The sequence below is a fragment of the Solanum verrucosum genome, unplaced genomic scaffold (assembly GCF_900185275.1).
Source record: "Solanum verrucosum unplaced genomic scaffold, falcon-dt-bn FXZP01000103.1, whole genome shotgun sequence".
Classification (NCBI taxonomy): domain Eukaryota; kingdom Viridiplantae; phylum Streptophyta; class Magnoliopsida; order Solanales; family Solanaceae; genus Solanum; species Solanum verrucosum.
Genome location: NW_026020048.1, coordinates 5,614,494 through 5,630,312, shown reverse-complemented (window position 1 = coordinate 5,630,312; position 15,819 = coordinate 5,614,494). Strand labels below are relative to the sequence as shown.

The 15,819-nt window shown below is 30.6% G+C and overlaps 1 protein-coding gene and 2 non-coding genes across 3 annotated transcripts; all 3 read right to left on the bottom strand.

Annotated features, from left to right (window-relative positions):
• Positions 1 to 1,999: 1,999 nt before the first annotated feature.
• Positions 2,000 to 2,071, bottom strand: TRNAE-UUC (transfer RNA glutamic acid (anticodon UUC)). Its single transcript has one exon. It is a non-coding gene; the product is annotated as a tRNA-Glu (tRNA).
• Positions 2,072 to 6,037: 3,966 nt separating this feature from the next.
• LOC125822897 (protein FD) lies at positions 6,038 to 6,945 on the bottom strand. The gene is made up of 3 exons (XM_049502363.1): positions 6,479 to 6,945; positions 6,229 to 6,310; positions 6,038 to 6,109 (listed from the first exon to the last, which is right to left on the bottom strand). Exons 1-3 carry the CDS (start codon positions 6,943 to 6,945, stop codon positions 6,038 to 6,040), a joined length of 621 nt encoding a protein of 206 aa, XP_049358320.1.
• A 7,505-nt stretch (positions 6,946 to 14,450) lies between these two features.
• LOC125823007 (U4 spliceosomal RNA) lies at positions 14,451 to 14,602 on the bottom strand. Its single transcript, XR_007442673.1, has one exon. It is a non-coding gene; the product is annotated as a U4 spliceosomal RNA (small nuclear RNA).
• Positions 14,603 to 15,819: the final 1,217 nt, after the last annotated feature.

Genomic DNA, 15,819 nt, shown 5'->3' with positions numbered 1-15,819 from the left:
AATGGGATGAAAATCATAGGAGATCATGGTTAAACTTTCACGAAGACAAAAAGATTAGTAAGTCCAGTATGGCTGATAATCTATGGGTGGCAAAATCAGTTCAAATAATCATGACCTTCCAAACCCGTTTATGTTTCGGCATGTTAATAACCTGTTTGATTTAATAACTGGACTCATTTTGACCTTCTCATTTCAGTCCATTGTAAAATTTAATAACCCGTTTGATTTAAAAACTGGACTCATTTTGACCTGCTCATTTCAGTTCATTGTAAAATTAGGCCGATATGCAATTCAAATTGATCTATAAGAAGTTGCGAAACTATGTAGTTTTTAAAGAAATATTTTTTTATTTGATATGTTTTCTGGTAAAAAGTTTTATTAGGTACTCAAATCTTAGTAAGAATTGAACGGATTGACTTATAATCCACTTTTAAGCTCATTAACATGAAACAATTTGCTAAAGATGAATATATGAAAAGAAGTATAGAACAAAAGTTTAGCGGAATGCAAATTTGAGCAATTTCAAATACTATAGTACAGGAGCAAATATTGATCGTCCCCTTTGTACAAAATCATATTGTCAACGAGACAAATATGAAACAATTTGCTTACGACAAATGTCCTTGTTCTAAAATGTGAAACAGTAGTCACCAAAGTTACAATACAATTGTAACTATTTTTTCATCCTTAACTAGAAATTACGGATTCAAGTCTTGAAAATGAAGTCGTCTTAACAAAGAGCGTCATGTATGTATCAAAGTGGAACTGAATTTAGATTAGTCAGATCCCAAAACGGGATGGGAAGAAGAGAAAGGATGAAACAGTGAAGGTGTCGTTTTCAAGTAACAGCAAAATTTTAATGCTTCTAATCAACTGCTACTAAGGTTTGGTGAGAAATATGTATAAAAGACTTCTAACGAAAAAAATAATCCATATAGTCCGGAAAGACTTTTCGCATGTCTAAAAATATGAATACAAGTGTGACAGTTCAAGCAACATTATCAATTCATAATTTCCAAGTAACATAGACAATTTTAGGAACTCAAAAAATACATTTATGTGATACACATGACTTAAATAAATAAGTTTAAAAAGTTAGAACTCAACAGTTGCATGTCATAAAATAATGGTTAGAAGTTGCACTCTTTGTTGGTGCTACTCCTTTGTTGAAAACAAAAAATAAAAATCTAACCACCCTTCCAACCCACGCAAATTAACATAACAACCACTATTTCCTTGACCTTTCTCCTATAATAAAATCAAATCCCACATTAAAATGTTTCATCACTCTTCTTCTAAACCCAAAATGGCTTTCAAGAAATTGCTTATCTCAATTTGTACTTTCAAGGATGTGTTGATGTTAAAGGTGATTCAAGCCAGTAATAATAGTCAGAATAAATCAAGAGTTCATCATGAAGTGGCTGGTGAAAAGTGTTGTGTGTGCTTATCAAGATTGAAGGATGGAGAAGATAGTAGAGTGTTGCCTTGTTTACATGAATTTCATCGCGAATGTGTCGATAGGTGGTTAAATGGTGCACGGAGAACGTGTCCTGTTTGTAGGTTTTCGATGGAAGATAGAAAGAAATTGTGTCTAATAACAGAGGATTTAACAGAGGAGATGGTTATATGGTTTTCTTCTTTTCATGTTGCTGGCTTCTGATCAACTGTAAATATAATAATATGTTGATAATGTAGCAGTGCGAAGAATTGCCTAGTCACTATATTTGGTCACGAAACATTGGAATCATAAAGAGAAGTCACAAATGCTTTCTCTAGTTCTCCATATGAATCATCTCAGTTCCTCAACAGGCCTAGTCCCTAAATCCCTAAACTAAATAGGACACTTATAATCGCGATCATGCTGTATCAGCTCTTTTTTGGGGTGCATTGATTTCTAGTTTTCGTTGTACACCTTTTGATACTTTAAATTGTCAATGGTATTGTGAAAACAACATTTTAATTAATTTTTCCATATAAACAGCGAAAAGAAAAAAAAAAGTTCCGTTACCGGGAATCGAACCCGGGTCTCCTGGGTGAAAGCCAGATATCCTAACCGCTGGACGATAACGGAATTTGATGTTATATAAGTTGAGAATATGTTACTTAAACAAACACTGTCTTTTTTTTGTTACACACTAGATTCTTGGTAACCAATTAACACACAGAATAACATCAGTTAAAACTTATTTACAAAGTATTGAAGATAAGAGTTGTAACTGAACCATACACCAATCGATTTGATTTCTGATTTTGATTTGTACGTCAAAATAATTGAATTCAAACCTATATATGAAGTTCCTTACGAGTTCACATGAATTTAAAATCTACTAAATTCTGTTGAATCAAACAAAAAATACACTTTTGTAAAGGAATAATTTGCCTAGTTTATATATAGTTTATTAATTGAAATATATTGAATTGGAGTAGTAATAATTTCCCTATAGACACTTTTCAACTTTTTTTTGTCACTTTACTTTCCACTATAATGCAATATTGATCTCCAACTTAAACATGGTACAGTCGATTGACTTGACTGGACCTAGAGCCGTCAAAATGGGCTTAGCCCATGGGGCCGGCCCAACCCTACCCGTTAGTGGGGTAAGGTTGGGATATGATTTTTCAAGCGCATTTAAAACTAGGGCTTATAATCCCGGTCTATATAAGCCCTTGGCCCTTGAGGCTTGATCGGGGTTGTGCCAGGGTCGGCCCATGGGCCAAAACTTTTTATTCAACAATAATTTACAATAATCTTACTAGTATAAAATCTAATAATTTGAATACACGCTATGTTGTAATATTATGAATCTTCGTACCCAGATACATGTATCTCGAAATATATGGACTTAAAATTAGGTTAATTCGTTCTAGATACACTCTATCAAAGTAGATTCGCATGTATCTAGGATACATATACAAAACTCGCACCCTCGCCTCCCTCCCATCTTGCTTGTCACTCTCTTATCTCACTCGCATATCTGGTATGCGAGATACATGATAATTGCACTAAATTTTTGCTAGTGTTATTGAAACAACACCACTATTTGTCATATTTGATTTGAAAATCTTCTCATTTTCTTGATGTTATAGAATTAGAAGTTTGAAAAGAAAAAAAAAAGGCTAGCCCGCCCCAGCCCTCGGCCCTTCTAGGATTGGGTTGGATTGAGCATTTTCAGGCCCTACCAAATGAAGGACCAGCCCGCCCTAGCCCTTCAAATTCCTTGTCCCGCGAAGCTTGGGCTGGGTGGGACTGGGACGACTCTTTTTGATAGCTCTAACTGGACCATACATTTTAACTTTAATTGTTCCAATCAAAACTTGTGTTGTAGTATATAATTGATGCAACAAAAGAGAAAAAGAAAGAGCAGATTCACATTCAATTATATAGTGAAAAAAAGACAATTGGCCCACATTAACATCTGTTGACCACAATTGGCTAAGGTTCCAATAGACATGGATGAGGATGAGGATGACTCTATGGCCCTTGAAAATGACTCCACTCTTTTTGTGTTTTCTCTTACGTCATGTATCCTTTACTTCGAAGTAAGGTTATTTCTAATATTACAGTCACTCTATCCCAATTTACGTAACATATATAGGTGAAAATTTAAAATTCGAACTTCTAAGTTTTGATAGTAAATTCCAACACGAATGCTTTAAGTTTGCGTAAACAAATTGAATCCCAAATTTCATATTGGAATTACTACACAGTAAAGACTGGTAAAAATCTAAATCATTGTTTCTTCATGATGCACTTGAGCCGAGTCTTTCGAAAACACTCTCTCTAGCTACTTTTTTGAGATAGTGATAACGTCTGCATATACTTCAATTTACTCTCTCCAAACTCTACATAGTGAATTTTACTGAATATATTGTTATGATAAGGATTGTGAATAAATGTCCAATTTCACGTACACGGCAAGACCATCATTCTTTGTTGAAAGTAATACGTCAAAATGCAACAAAAAGAGCATCAAACATCACCATCAAGTAACATAAGTACTAATAATATGGAGGAAGAAAGAAATAAATATTCCTAGCAAAACATTGGGCTAAATTAGTGACAGTGATGGCACAACAGAAAAAAATATATATATATATGAAAGTGATAGGCAACATGAGAAACAATTTCTACCCCAAATAACATATGATTCCAAACTTTGGAGTGTATGATGCTCTACTACACATACTCCTTATTCCAACCCAACATATTAACAAATTGCAATAAAAGACAGTACCACGTTACACGAGGCCTCACCTTCTCCCAACCACTCACTTTACTTTTTTCTCCTTCATTTAATATTCAAAATTCACTTGTCCAAATTATTCTTAATTCCCATAATGTAGGGTTTACTTATTAGGGAAAAATATCATTCATCTTGACCAAAACCTTTTTTACCTTGAAATTTTCTATTCAACGAAATCACATTTTTGAGGTAACCACCATTATTACTACAAGAAATAAAGGTTTTTCCATCATGAATTAATAAAAAATTTATGTTATTAAATTTGATTCTTTTTCACTTCATTACCATCAGACTAGTTTGCTAAAAAAATGTATAGTAGTAAAGAAATTTTCATTAAAATACTGAAAAGTGTCACTAATATTTTTTCTTTTCTACTATTTCAATCATCTGAAATAGTCACTAAACATTTATCAATGAGGGTTTCATAGCAATAGTGATTTTTTTTAATAGTGTGTTAGTGAAGGGATGAGAAGGATTCAATTAAAACTTCTTTGCTAGAAAATTGTATTTTGCGAAAGGGTTGAAAATGTGAAATCATATTATCTATGTACCATTTATAACAAATTATTTGATTATTGATTAGAGTTATAGATAGGGGTGTGCACTATTCGGATTAAACCGAATAACCAAACCAAATTAAACCGAATTTTTATTTGGATTGGTTTGGATTAATAAATTACTTTGTTTGGTTTTTTGGTTTGGTTTCGAATTTTAAAAAATAAAAAACGAAAAATTGCAAAAACCGAATAATATATATATATATATATAATGTTTAGGTTTAGAATTAAGTTGGAGTTAACCGCTTTTGTTCCTTTTTGGTTATTGTCTTTCATGATGATTACATTTATAATTTATGTTTGAATTACATATATAGTAGGTATACTTATATGTATTGTGTTTTAAGTTTTACTTACGATTTATATTAGAAAGAATATTTAAGGGATTAAATATTATTACTTTGGTTATATATGTTATTAATTATTGACATAACCGAATAACCAAATTGAAAAAGTCTAATCGAATAGAGGAAAACCAAACCAAACCAAATTTATTTTGGATCGGATTGGGTTACACTTTTACAAAACTAAAAATCAAAAATCCAAACCGAATAGTGTAAAACCAAATCGAAAAACCAAATGCACACCCCTAGTTATAGAGATTTTAATAATATAAGAACTAATTACTCAAAATTTTTGTTATTTTCTTTGTATATCCCTACATAAATTAATTTATAATTTAAATATATTTTATTTAAACTTGTGAGATTATAAAATGATGACCAATTACTCAAATTAATTTCCTTTAAAAGAAAGAAAAAGAATACCTGTTTGGATTGATTTAGGGCTTTTGATTACTTTTTTTTTGTTATTTCAACTTCTAAACAAGTGCTTACCCAAACAAAAACAAACACTATAAAACTGCTGAAAAACGATTTTAGCTTAAAATTATTTAAAATAAGTCTATTCAAATGACAAGTCACAAATAACATGCCAGCCAAATTTAGATAGAAAGGATTGGATGGAACAGATGAATAGCTACAGAAATACGAATTCCAGCTTGTTTGCTGGTGATTGTTTTGATTGCCATAAAAGACTAAACCGTCTTTCTATTTTTCCCTTCTTATTTTGAAGGGAGGCTACCTTGCTAGTCATACTAATATTCATCGGCTCACAAGGCCACCATCAAAACAACAGTCAATTCATATTACAAACAAAAAAACCGCAAAATGGGAATTGTCGTTCTTAATACTCTAATGGTAGAACGACAAATTATAATAAGAGGCCTTTCTTTTCTCAAAATGGAGCGGTTGACGTCCGATGAAGAGAGTTCTTTTTTGGAACTTGAATAGCTGCAGCTAAGAGTAACTGTCCAAATTAAGAAAAACATCAATCAATTCTGAGTCATTTATTTGTTTGTTCTAATTAAAGAAAGTCATTAGTTATAAACAGAATTTAAAACATGGTGTAATAAAAGATAAAAGGACCTGTTGCTGCTGCTTCTTGAGCCTTGCATTTTCTTCAACTAAATGTGCCACTTCCGTCTCCAACTCATTCAAATAGGCCTGCAAAAATCATCAATGGCCAAAAAAAGAAAACAGAGAAAATCAGCAACATAGTTTATCTGTTGTGTTTTTATAAAGAAACATAATTTATTGCTAAAAATCGACAGGACAACAGAAAAGATTTATACTAGAACAAATGATGATTAAGATAAAGAGAGTGTCACTTTCCTGCTTTCTAGCTCTTGATCTAGAAGCAGACTCTCTGTTCTTGATCATCCTCCGATTTCTTCTGTCCCCTGTAGAATTGTCCTCTGTTTCAGGGACAACCCTTTTTCTTCCACTAACATTTGGTTGGTGCAAGATTGAGTTTTGCCTTAAAGGGTTATCAAAGAAATGAAGCTCTGGAACAGAGTTCAAATTCAGCATAGTTGTAGCTGAAACAGGGGAGGCTGCTGCTGCTGAAGATTCATTAGCAAAAGGCCTAGCCAAAAAATCTTGTAAAATCATTCCACCAAAATTAGCACCTTGATGATTATGATCATGAAGATGATGTTGATGATCTTTAGAGTAATTAGTAGTGTGATCTTGAAGTGAAGAAAGATTAATATCTTTCCACACTTCTTCCATTGTTTTGAGTCTTGGAGAAAATGGGGAATGAGATGAAGATGAAGATGAAGAAGACCTGCTTGATGACCACATAATTGGATTCTTGAAAAAAAAATACTATATAGAGAACAAAGAGAGGAGAATGTACTCTTTTTATGTTGAACTATTACTACTCCCTCCGTCCCTTTTTAGTTGTCCACTTTAGAAATGACACACAGATTAAGGCAACAATGATTAGCACAGTGAAGTTACAATTTTACCCTTATGACAACTTTTCACTTCAAAATTACAACCACTTATTTGAATTAAAGTGAAATAAATTGGAGGGAAACAACATACACTTTTACAATTTTCAAAAAGTGTAAATAAGGGTATAATAGGAAAAAATTTGTTGTCCTTTCTTGATTTGTCAAAATGGACAACTAAATAGGGACAACTAAAAAAAAAAATATGGATAAGTAAATAGGGACGGAGGGAGTATTTCTTTCTAGTAGTAGTACCATTAACTAGGGAGCAATCTTGATAAGAGAAAATTGCTGGTGTTGTCATGTCGGAGCGGTAAGTACAATAATCTACTTGACACTTTGGCGGTGAGTTTGTACTATTTCTTCATAAAGTCACCTTAAAAACGTACCAACTTGGGTTAACAAGACATATGAACTGAGTTTTTGTTTCAAGAGTGAACTTGTTTATCAACCAATTTCATTTCAACTGGTAAAACTGTTGGTCAAATATTAAAAACAACTTACATTAATAAATAATGTAGTAAACTTTATATCCTTTTATGAAGTACAACTACCTAGTCCTAGTCTCCTAGACCCCCCCACCACCACACACACACACACAAATAAAAATACCTGCTTTCAGCATATCATGTTTGTATATTATCAAGTAAATATCTCAAAAGGTCATTCAACTTTGAAGAGTTCTCTTGTAAAGTCATTCAACTTTGTTTTGTATTAAAAAAATCACTCAACTTTGAGTTTTGCTTTTATAAAATCACTCAATCAAATTTATTATTAAAAAAATAATTTGACATGATAAAATAAATTAATTGTTTTCCTGAAAATCTCAATCATTTATATGTTTTTCTTCTTTTCTTTTACTATTTTTTTTTGCAATAATTACAAAAAGAATTACTCCCTTTTCAAAAAAAAGGAAAGAACCGTAATTAACAATAAACGTCTTCATGAAGAATCCTCCAACAAGGTTTCTCTCAAGTCTACTAGCAGGCAGCACCTAAAGAAGGAAATTATAGTCTAAACATAATCTCCTCTTTGATTTGTAATAATCCAATTAAGTTCAAAATCATTAATATTATGCAAGTAAATATAGTAACTGTTTAGTATGTATAAAATCTCTCTCTATTTACCAAAAATAAAAAAGAAAGATATTTGAGTAAAGTTTTTATTTATGGAAGAGAGAAAAGAGGAAAACTCAAACTCAAGCAAAAAAGTTTTATCATGTTAAGTAATTTTCTTATAATAAATTTAATTGAGTGATTTTATAAAAAGAAAACTCAAAGTTGAGTGATTTTATTGATACAAAACAAAGTTTAATGACTTTATAAGATGAATCCTCAAAGTTGAATGACATTTTAAGATTTATTATCATAGAAGATTTAATGTTGTAGCTCATACTGTAGTTAATTTTTTAATTTCTTTGTTGTCTGATTTTATTTTTTTTGGGAAAGTATTTCCAAGTTGGATGGTAAATGATGTTGAATGATCCTTTGGATATATTATGTCTATAATGGATTAATATATGACAGTTTTAGGCGAAAAAAATATCATTGGAAAAACATGTGTAGGCATTTTGACAACATGTAAAAAGGGACAAAATGGCTCTTGCTCAATTGGTTTTTGATATAAAAATATAGGTCAAACACAGACCTTAAATTTATTTCTAAATTTCATTTTGACATTCTAACTCAATCTTATTTCATTTTGACATTCTAACTCAATCTTATTTCATTTTTAACCCTTCAACTCTAACTCTTATGTTTCATTTTGACACTTCTTTCCAAAGAATCAATAAAGTGGGATTTGTGTATTTTACATGCCATGACATGAAACAAAGGCTTAAGTTATCCACGGTCTATTAAAGTTTTTCGCATATTTTATTTAGATACCTTAACTAGGACTATTACTTATTGAACGATTAAATTATTCAAAAAATGTACCTATCAAACACAAAATGCTGATGTGGCAAAAGAAATGTTTTTCACTTCCTATGGGTGCGTGAAAGTTTTTGAAATACAGTTTTATTTTTATTTTTTCCAAAAAAACTTACATTTTTTCTTCTTTAATTGACATTTGGCATTTAAATAAATTAAAATATTTTTTTAATATTTTAAAAAAATTATAATTCTTAATTCAAAAAAGAAAGAGCACCCCCCCTCCCCGCCCCCTCAAGTCATCTTCTTCCTCAAATTTAAATTTTCAAAAACAACTAAAGAATCTCCATTTTTTTTTGTTTTTTTCTTTTTCTATTTCTTTTCAACATATATTAAAAAAGCTGAATCAAGTAACTGAATTTGCAAGAAAAATAACGAAAGTAGATTTTTGGACATTGGGATAAAACAAAGTAAGTCAACGTTCCATCTTCATTTCTGATCACCTTCGATTAAATATTACCATTCAGATAAAATTGTAAACTCACTAAACTTATCAAAAACAATATCAAATAATTCACTAAATTAATTTAGGTCCTCTTGATTTCTCCTTACAATCGATTTCAAGATGATTAACCATTGGAAAGCTTCCTTTATTCATCACTCTTGTACCAACTCTTTGAATATCTTTCTCTATCACGTATTACGAATGAAAAATAATTTTCGATAAAATTAATTTGGGTCCTTTCGATTTTTCTTTGCAATCGATTTCCGAATGAGTAACCATTGACAAACTTCTTCACCACTATTATATCAATCTTTTTGAATATCTTTCTCTCTCACATATTAGGAATACAAAATATTTATTTAAAAAAATCGAATCTGCAAGTAATTTGCAATAGGTGTGGTTTGAGAAAAAGATGATGAGAAGAAGATGAAGAAGAAGAAAGGGGGTTGGGTAGGGTGGGGTTGTGTAAAATGGGTTGTCATTTCATTTATTTTTTTATTAAGAAATAGATATAAAATTTATTTGAAATAATTTTCATTCTTTTTAACATAAAAAAAAAATCTATAATTGTTGGGGTCAATTGACACATGTCATCTTTTAATTAGTCATTTTTGCCAAATAACACCACATTTTTTTTATTCGTATCTAGTGTATTTGGACTAACTCAAATATCATCTTTCTAATTTTTCATTCAACTAAATACGAGTAAAAAAAAACTCATGTTCATTGCTAATTAATAACACTACAAAAAAATATTGAAACTCGATAGACTTCGTTGGGTTGTCATTGATTTTCTTAAGAAAGAAAATTGACGCACTTTTGTCGGTTATTTTTCACGCAAAAATATAGGAAAACTCTCAAAAAGAAATTGTTACTTTAAAAAAATAAAATCAATGATCATCCGTCAATTTTAATTTTTTACAATAACTAACGGATGAACGCCGATTTTTAAAATGCAAAATTGCAGTTGAATAACATATATAAAAATAAAGAAATCATAAAATTATGATTTTGTGTTAAATGGTACATAAAAAAATAGAATTGAAGGGTAATTTTTTATTATTTTTTTAAAAAATATTTTTTTTTGTCTTTCACTATCTTAGAGAAAGTGTGATGCACACACTTTGCCACATCACTTAGAAGTGCCAAAATAGAGCATAAAAATTGGAGTTGAAGTGTTAAAATGAAACAAGGTTGAGTTGGAGTGCCCAAATAAAATTTAGGAACAAGTTTAAGGGTCTATATATATGTTTGGCCAAAAATATATTATGTCCAACTATTAAGATTAATGAAAATAAAATGTAAGAATAACGAGTAAACACTTTAACTTTGAGCGTGAATATCTGCACATTTTTTAACTTATTTATGCCAAATTTGAATGTCTGTATATATGTCATGAAGTAATTAATAATAATGACAAAATTAGCCTACTCATTACCAAATTAGTTTCCTTTTTTACAATCTGTAGCATCAATATACATGAATTCATCTGTCGTTAGCATAAAAAGGTGGAATCATCATAATTCAAAGGTGTCCATGTGCTTTTGTTTCAGTGATTTTGTGTTTTTGTCACTATTTTTTGTTTGTTATACTTCCACTATGATTTTCAATTTTTGACTATACTTTCACTTAAATTAAACAACTCAACATCATAAATAAATAAACAATAGTGACTTTTCCTCTCTTCTTTTGCGAAAAGAAACAACCAATTTTAACAAATTGTCAAAAAAAATTGGCCAAACGAACTATCAAAACTCCAATTATATTGCGTCGTTCTAATTCTATGCTAGCCTGCTTCTACCACATAGATGAAAAAGTTAGACGAGTTGTTTTTCCTACTAGGTCATGTAATCTATTTTATGAAAAGAAAGTTACTCCCTCCATTTCAAATTAATTGAATTCTTGAGATATTTCACTCTTTAAAAGAAGAAGATTAAGACATAAATTAGACATAACTTTCCATTTTTACCCTTATTAATTATTACTCCCTCCATTCCATATTAAGTTAATTTTTTAGACATATTTCAAATTAACTTAATTGAAGCGTTAATCCTTACCAACTTGATCTTGTTGCTCCGGGCAACAAACATGCTGTTCAGTTTTTAAAACTACTTTTAGAACGTTCTTCCAATTTTACCCTTTATTAGTTAGTATTGAAATTAGTGATTAATTAATATTTAGTTATTTTAATCATAAATTTGACAATAATTGATAAGGATAAAAATAGAAAATTAGGTTTAATTTATGTCTTAATCTACTTTTGTTAATGGGTGTGAAACATCTCAAAAATTAACTTAATATGAAATGGAGGGAGTATCAAATTTATGATTAAAATAACTTAACATTAATTAAAAACTAATTTCAATACTAACTAATGAAGGGTAAAATTGAAAGAACATTCTAGAAATAGTCTTAAAAATTGAACAATTAAGTTAAGTAATTTGAAAAATGAAAAATATCTCAACAATTCAATTAATTTGAAATGGAAAAAGTACAAAACAACATTATAAGTGTTAGTTGAGACTGTTCCTTCCTTAATCAAAGGTCTCAATTTGAGTCCTAGATATGAAAAATCCTTAGTGGGAGCACTTCTTCTGAATGGTGTCCTACACAACACAAATTCAAATATAATCGAACTTTAATATCAATATTAGAGATTTTTTTAAAAAAAAAGTGTTGGTTAAGAGAAGGAAACTAGTGGAGATAGAAAGAAAGAAAGATTAGAATCCATTTTTGAGAGTGGACAGCCAAATGGAGTAATAATAACCCTGGAGAATGCAGAGCACCTGTCAACTCTTATTAATGTAGCCTTTTTGTCACTATTCATGACCCCCACCTGTTTTTTTTGTCAAGTAGAGAATCTGATAGGAGTTTTCCTATATCTATCTAGTTTCCTTCTTGGGTTGCAATTTAGTCAGCTACAGATCCTAATTGTCACCCCAACAAGACTAACATAGTGCAAAAAATAAATGTGTCTCATCTCAGTTTCATTATAAAGTCCAATAGTGTCACTATATACTAATTATGTTCATTGTGAATTGAATACTCTATAACACATTGCTATAGAGAGATTAATCAAGTGGCTGACAAACTAGCTTTTTTTTAGTTGCACTACAACATACCAACATTTTATACTCCAACAATGGTGAACTCTCCTCCCGAATCTAAGTGCTTAGGAAAACAGATCGATAGTGAGAAGTCTAGAACTATTGAAAGTTGATAGAGTTTTAGAGACTGATAGTGAAAAGTCTAGAACTATTGAAAGATGATGGGCTTAGTCTTTCTAGCTGATAGTGCTTTGGGGCTTTTAGTACCAATATGACTAGCGCACGTGTCTAAATATATTTTCGCAGGGCCGGAAGGCAATTGATCATTGGAATCTTCCGATTATGAGAGTCTCCAATAGAAGAAAGAGAGACTTTTACTTTTGACCCTCTGTGACAAATACATGGATCCTCCCATATTTGTGTATTAATCATATTGGATAACTTATCTTAGGCATTTACCTTTTCATCTCAACTTAGGTAGATCATCCCATCTTCCACATGTAGGGAAGATTTGGGTTGTGTGTCTGCCTCAAATCAAACCGTAATTGTGTGTTTTTGGAAGATGATTAAAAGTCTTTTTGTAAAAAGAAAAAAATTAAAAAATTATGCTATTTCGACATTAGAAAATAGGCAAGTAAACTTAAAATATCATATGACAGTAAAATATCGAATATGTATCAGATATGGTCTTCATTTTTTGTAATATTTTAAAGGATTCCTTGTTGAAAATAAATAACATAGATACAAATTTGGTTTGAATGTTTGATGTACGAATATATTTAGTGGTGGTACCATCAAAAGATGTGGTATCGTGGATAAGACTCCATCTCTCTTTAATCAGATATCTCAGATAAATACTTAGTGGTGGTGGTGTATGTCACATATCAGTGTTAATTCCATTGGGTATTAAACATGTTCTGGACTTCTTGTGACTCATTGGATTGTGGCACAATGATATATTTCAGGTTCTAATGGGACAAAACTTAATTTATAGTTGATAAATTATTATTTAAAAATAAATAAAAATATAGGATCTAGAGTATTGAATTATTCATTGGATCAACGTTAATTAATATATGGAAAAAACAGAAGCAAAAGAGAATTGAGTATATATCAATGGTTCAGTGATACACTTTTTTATTAGGTTGTCCCAAAATTATACTTCACACTTTATTTACTTGACATATTTAATAATACTATCATATTTTGTCCCAAAAATAATACTTCACACTTCATTTATTTGACATATTTAATAATACTATCAACATTTTAGTCATTTGAACTAGGGTTGTTCAAAATCGAACCGAAACTGATAATTCGAACCCAATTTTTTTTATTGATTTATCATTAATGAGTTATTGGTTTAGCGTTCAGATAACAATTTTGATTTTTTTTTTTATTGAGTTATCAGTTCTTTAACGGTTTGAAGTTTTTTCTTAATAGGTTAACCGATAACCCCATAGTAAATTAAATAATTATATTTATACCACTTTGTATATAAAGTCTCTGACTTAGAGAGTTTAGTTTCTTACTTTTATTTCTCTTGGTTATTCTACAATGTAAAAGTATTTGTTTTTTTAGCAAGATGTAACTTGTGAACTCATGTATATGATTCATTCAATTTGTCACCTTGTTTCTACCAAATCGATAACGATCAATAACCGATAAACCAATAAGTCAATAGCTTAATGATTCTATAACAACTTTGCATCTCTACTAACCGATAACCAATAAGTTAAAATCGATATACTTCAAAACCCAATGAGGATACGCAATGAACTCCACTTATTCGACAAAAAGTAAAGTACAAAAAAGTGGCTTAAATCTTATTGTGAGCTAACCATTTACCCTTTTTCAACTATCAAAAAGTGTTTAGAGTTCATCTCAAATGCTTTATAAGAAGGAAAATATTTTTAGACTAGAATTGGAGGGCTTAACCCAGAAGGGAAGCCCTTTCAAAAATTCTCAAAGGCCAAGGCAGAACCCAGGCCAAAGAGGGGGTTTGGAAATAGTTTTCAACCAGCAATAGACGCGCCTCGGTTAGAACCTCACTAGCTGCGTCATTGCCCCAAGCGCAAAGATAACTTTCTCTGATACCTGCTATCTCTTATTATATGCCTCGTTTCTGGAACGTTGTCTTGATGTGTCCGATGTGGGAGATAATTCGTGGTTACCATAAGCCATATAGCTAAACCAAAGCTACAATAGAAAAGGTTAGTACATGGAAAACACAAACTAAAACGTTGTAAATGAAAGGATTCGTATTAGGGACGCCGTTGGTTTAAAGTGAAATGAAAGCCAACAATTTGCTTGCTTGCCTTTTGTAAATCGGATAATACATATAAATGTCAATTAAGGCCAAGTTAAACGATACACCTATATATTATCTCAATATTTAATGACACTATCGATATTTTTACCTATGTTATATTCTATTTATTCAGTAAAAAATCAAACTACATCACATAAATTGACACGAAATAAATAGTTCAAATTACTTAACTTCATGTACCTTGATTTGAACTAGCAAAAGGTGGCCCAATTTGTTTGGGATTTTGGGTGGACTCACAAAATTGGTCCAACATTGAGGTGGGCAGGTGGCCCTTTGTTCGAAGAAAGTTTGCAAATTTTGGACAGAAATTTTAAAAATAAATTTATTTTGTTGACATGAACAGCAAAGTTTACATGTCTCCGTCTATTCGATTTGGTTTCTATTTAAGTGTGGATTTAGCCGTCTGTTATAGATTCATCTTAATTCAATAATTTTGATTCAATAAATCAAATGAACTTTGATGAAAAATCGAATAATTGATTTGCCTTTAATTTGATTTTTTATATAATTTTTTGGAAAGGAAAAAGAAAACTGATTCAGAAACAAAAAGATATTGGTAAATAGTTGCTACCTTTTTTCAAATCAACAATCGAAAGGTTTGTATTACTCTGTTTGTATGAGAATTGAGAACCTACCTTCTGTAATTTGCATTCTCTTTTTCTTTTCCGAATTGAGATTATATTATATTTAAGCAGCAATTTTAATTTTGTGAAAAAGGCATTTTCTTCCAGATTTTGCTGTCTACTCATATTAAATTCCTCATTCAATTGTTACAAGTTTCGAGGCCCATTAAATTAAAACAGGTAGTTACACAATTAAGTTAGTTTTATTTGTCCATCCTCACATGTAGGTAGCTAATTATGCTGGATATATAAGGGATGCCAGCTTGAAAAACCATTTAATTTGGTAACCAAAATAGAATAATCTTGGAGTTGAGGAAAAGAATGATCAGTGGGTCCCCAAAATT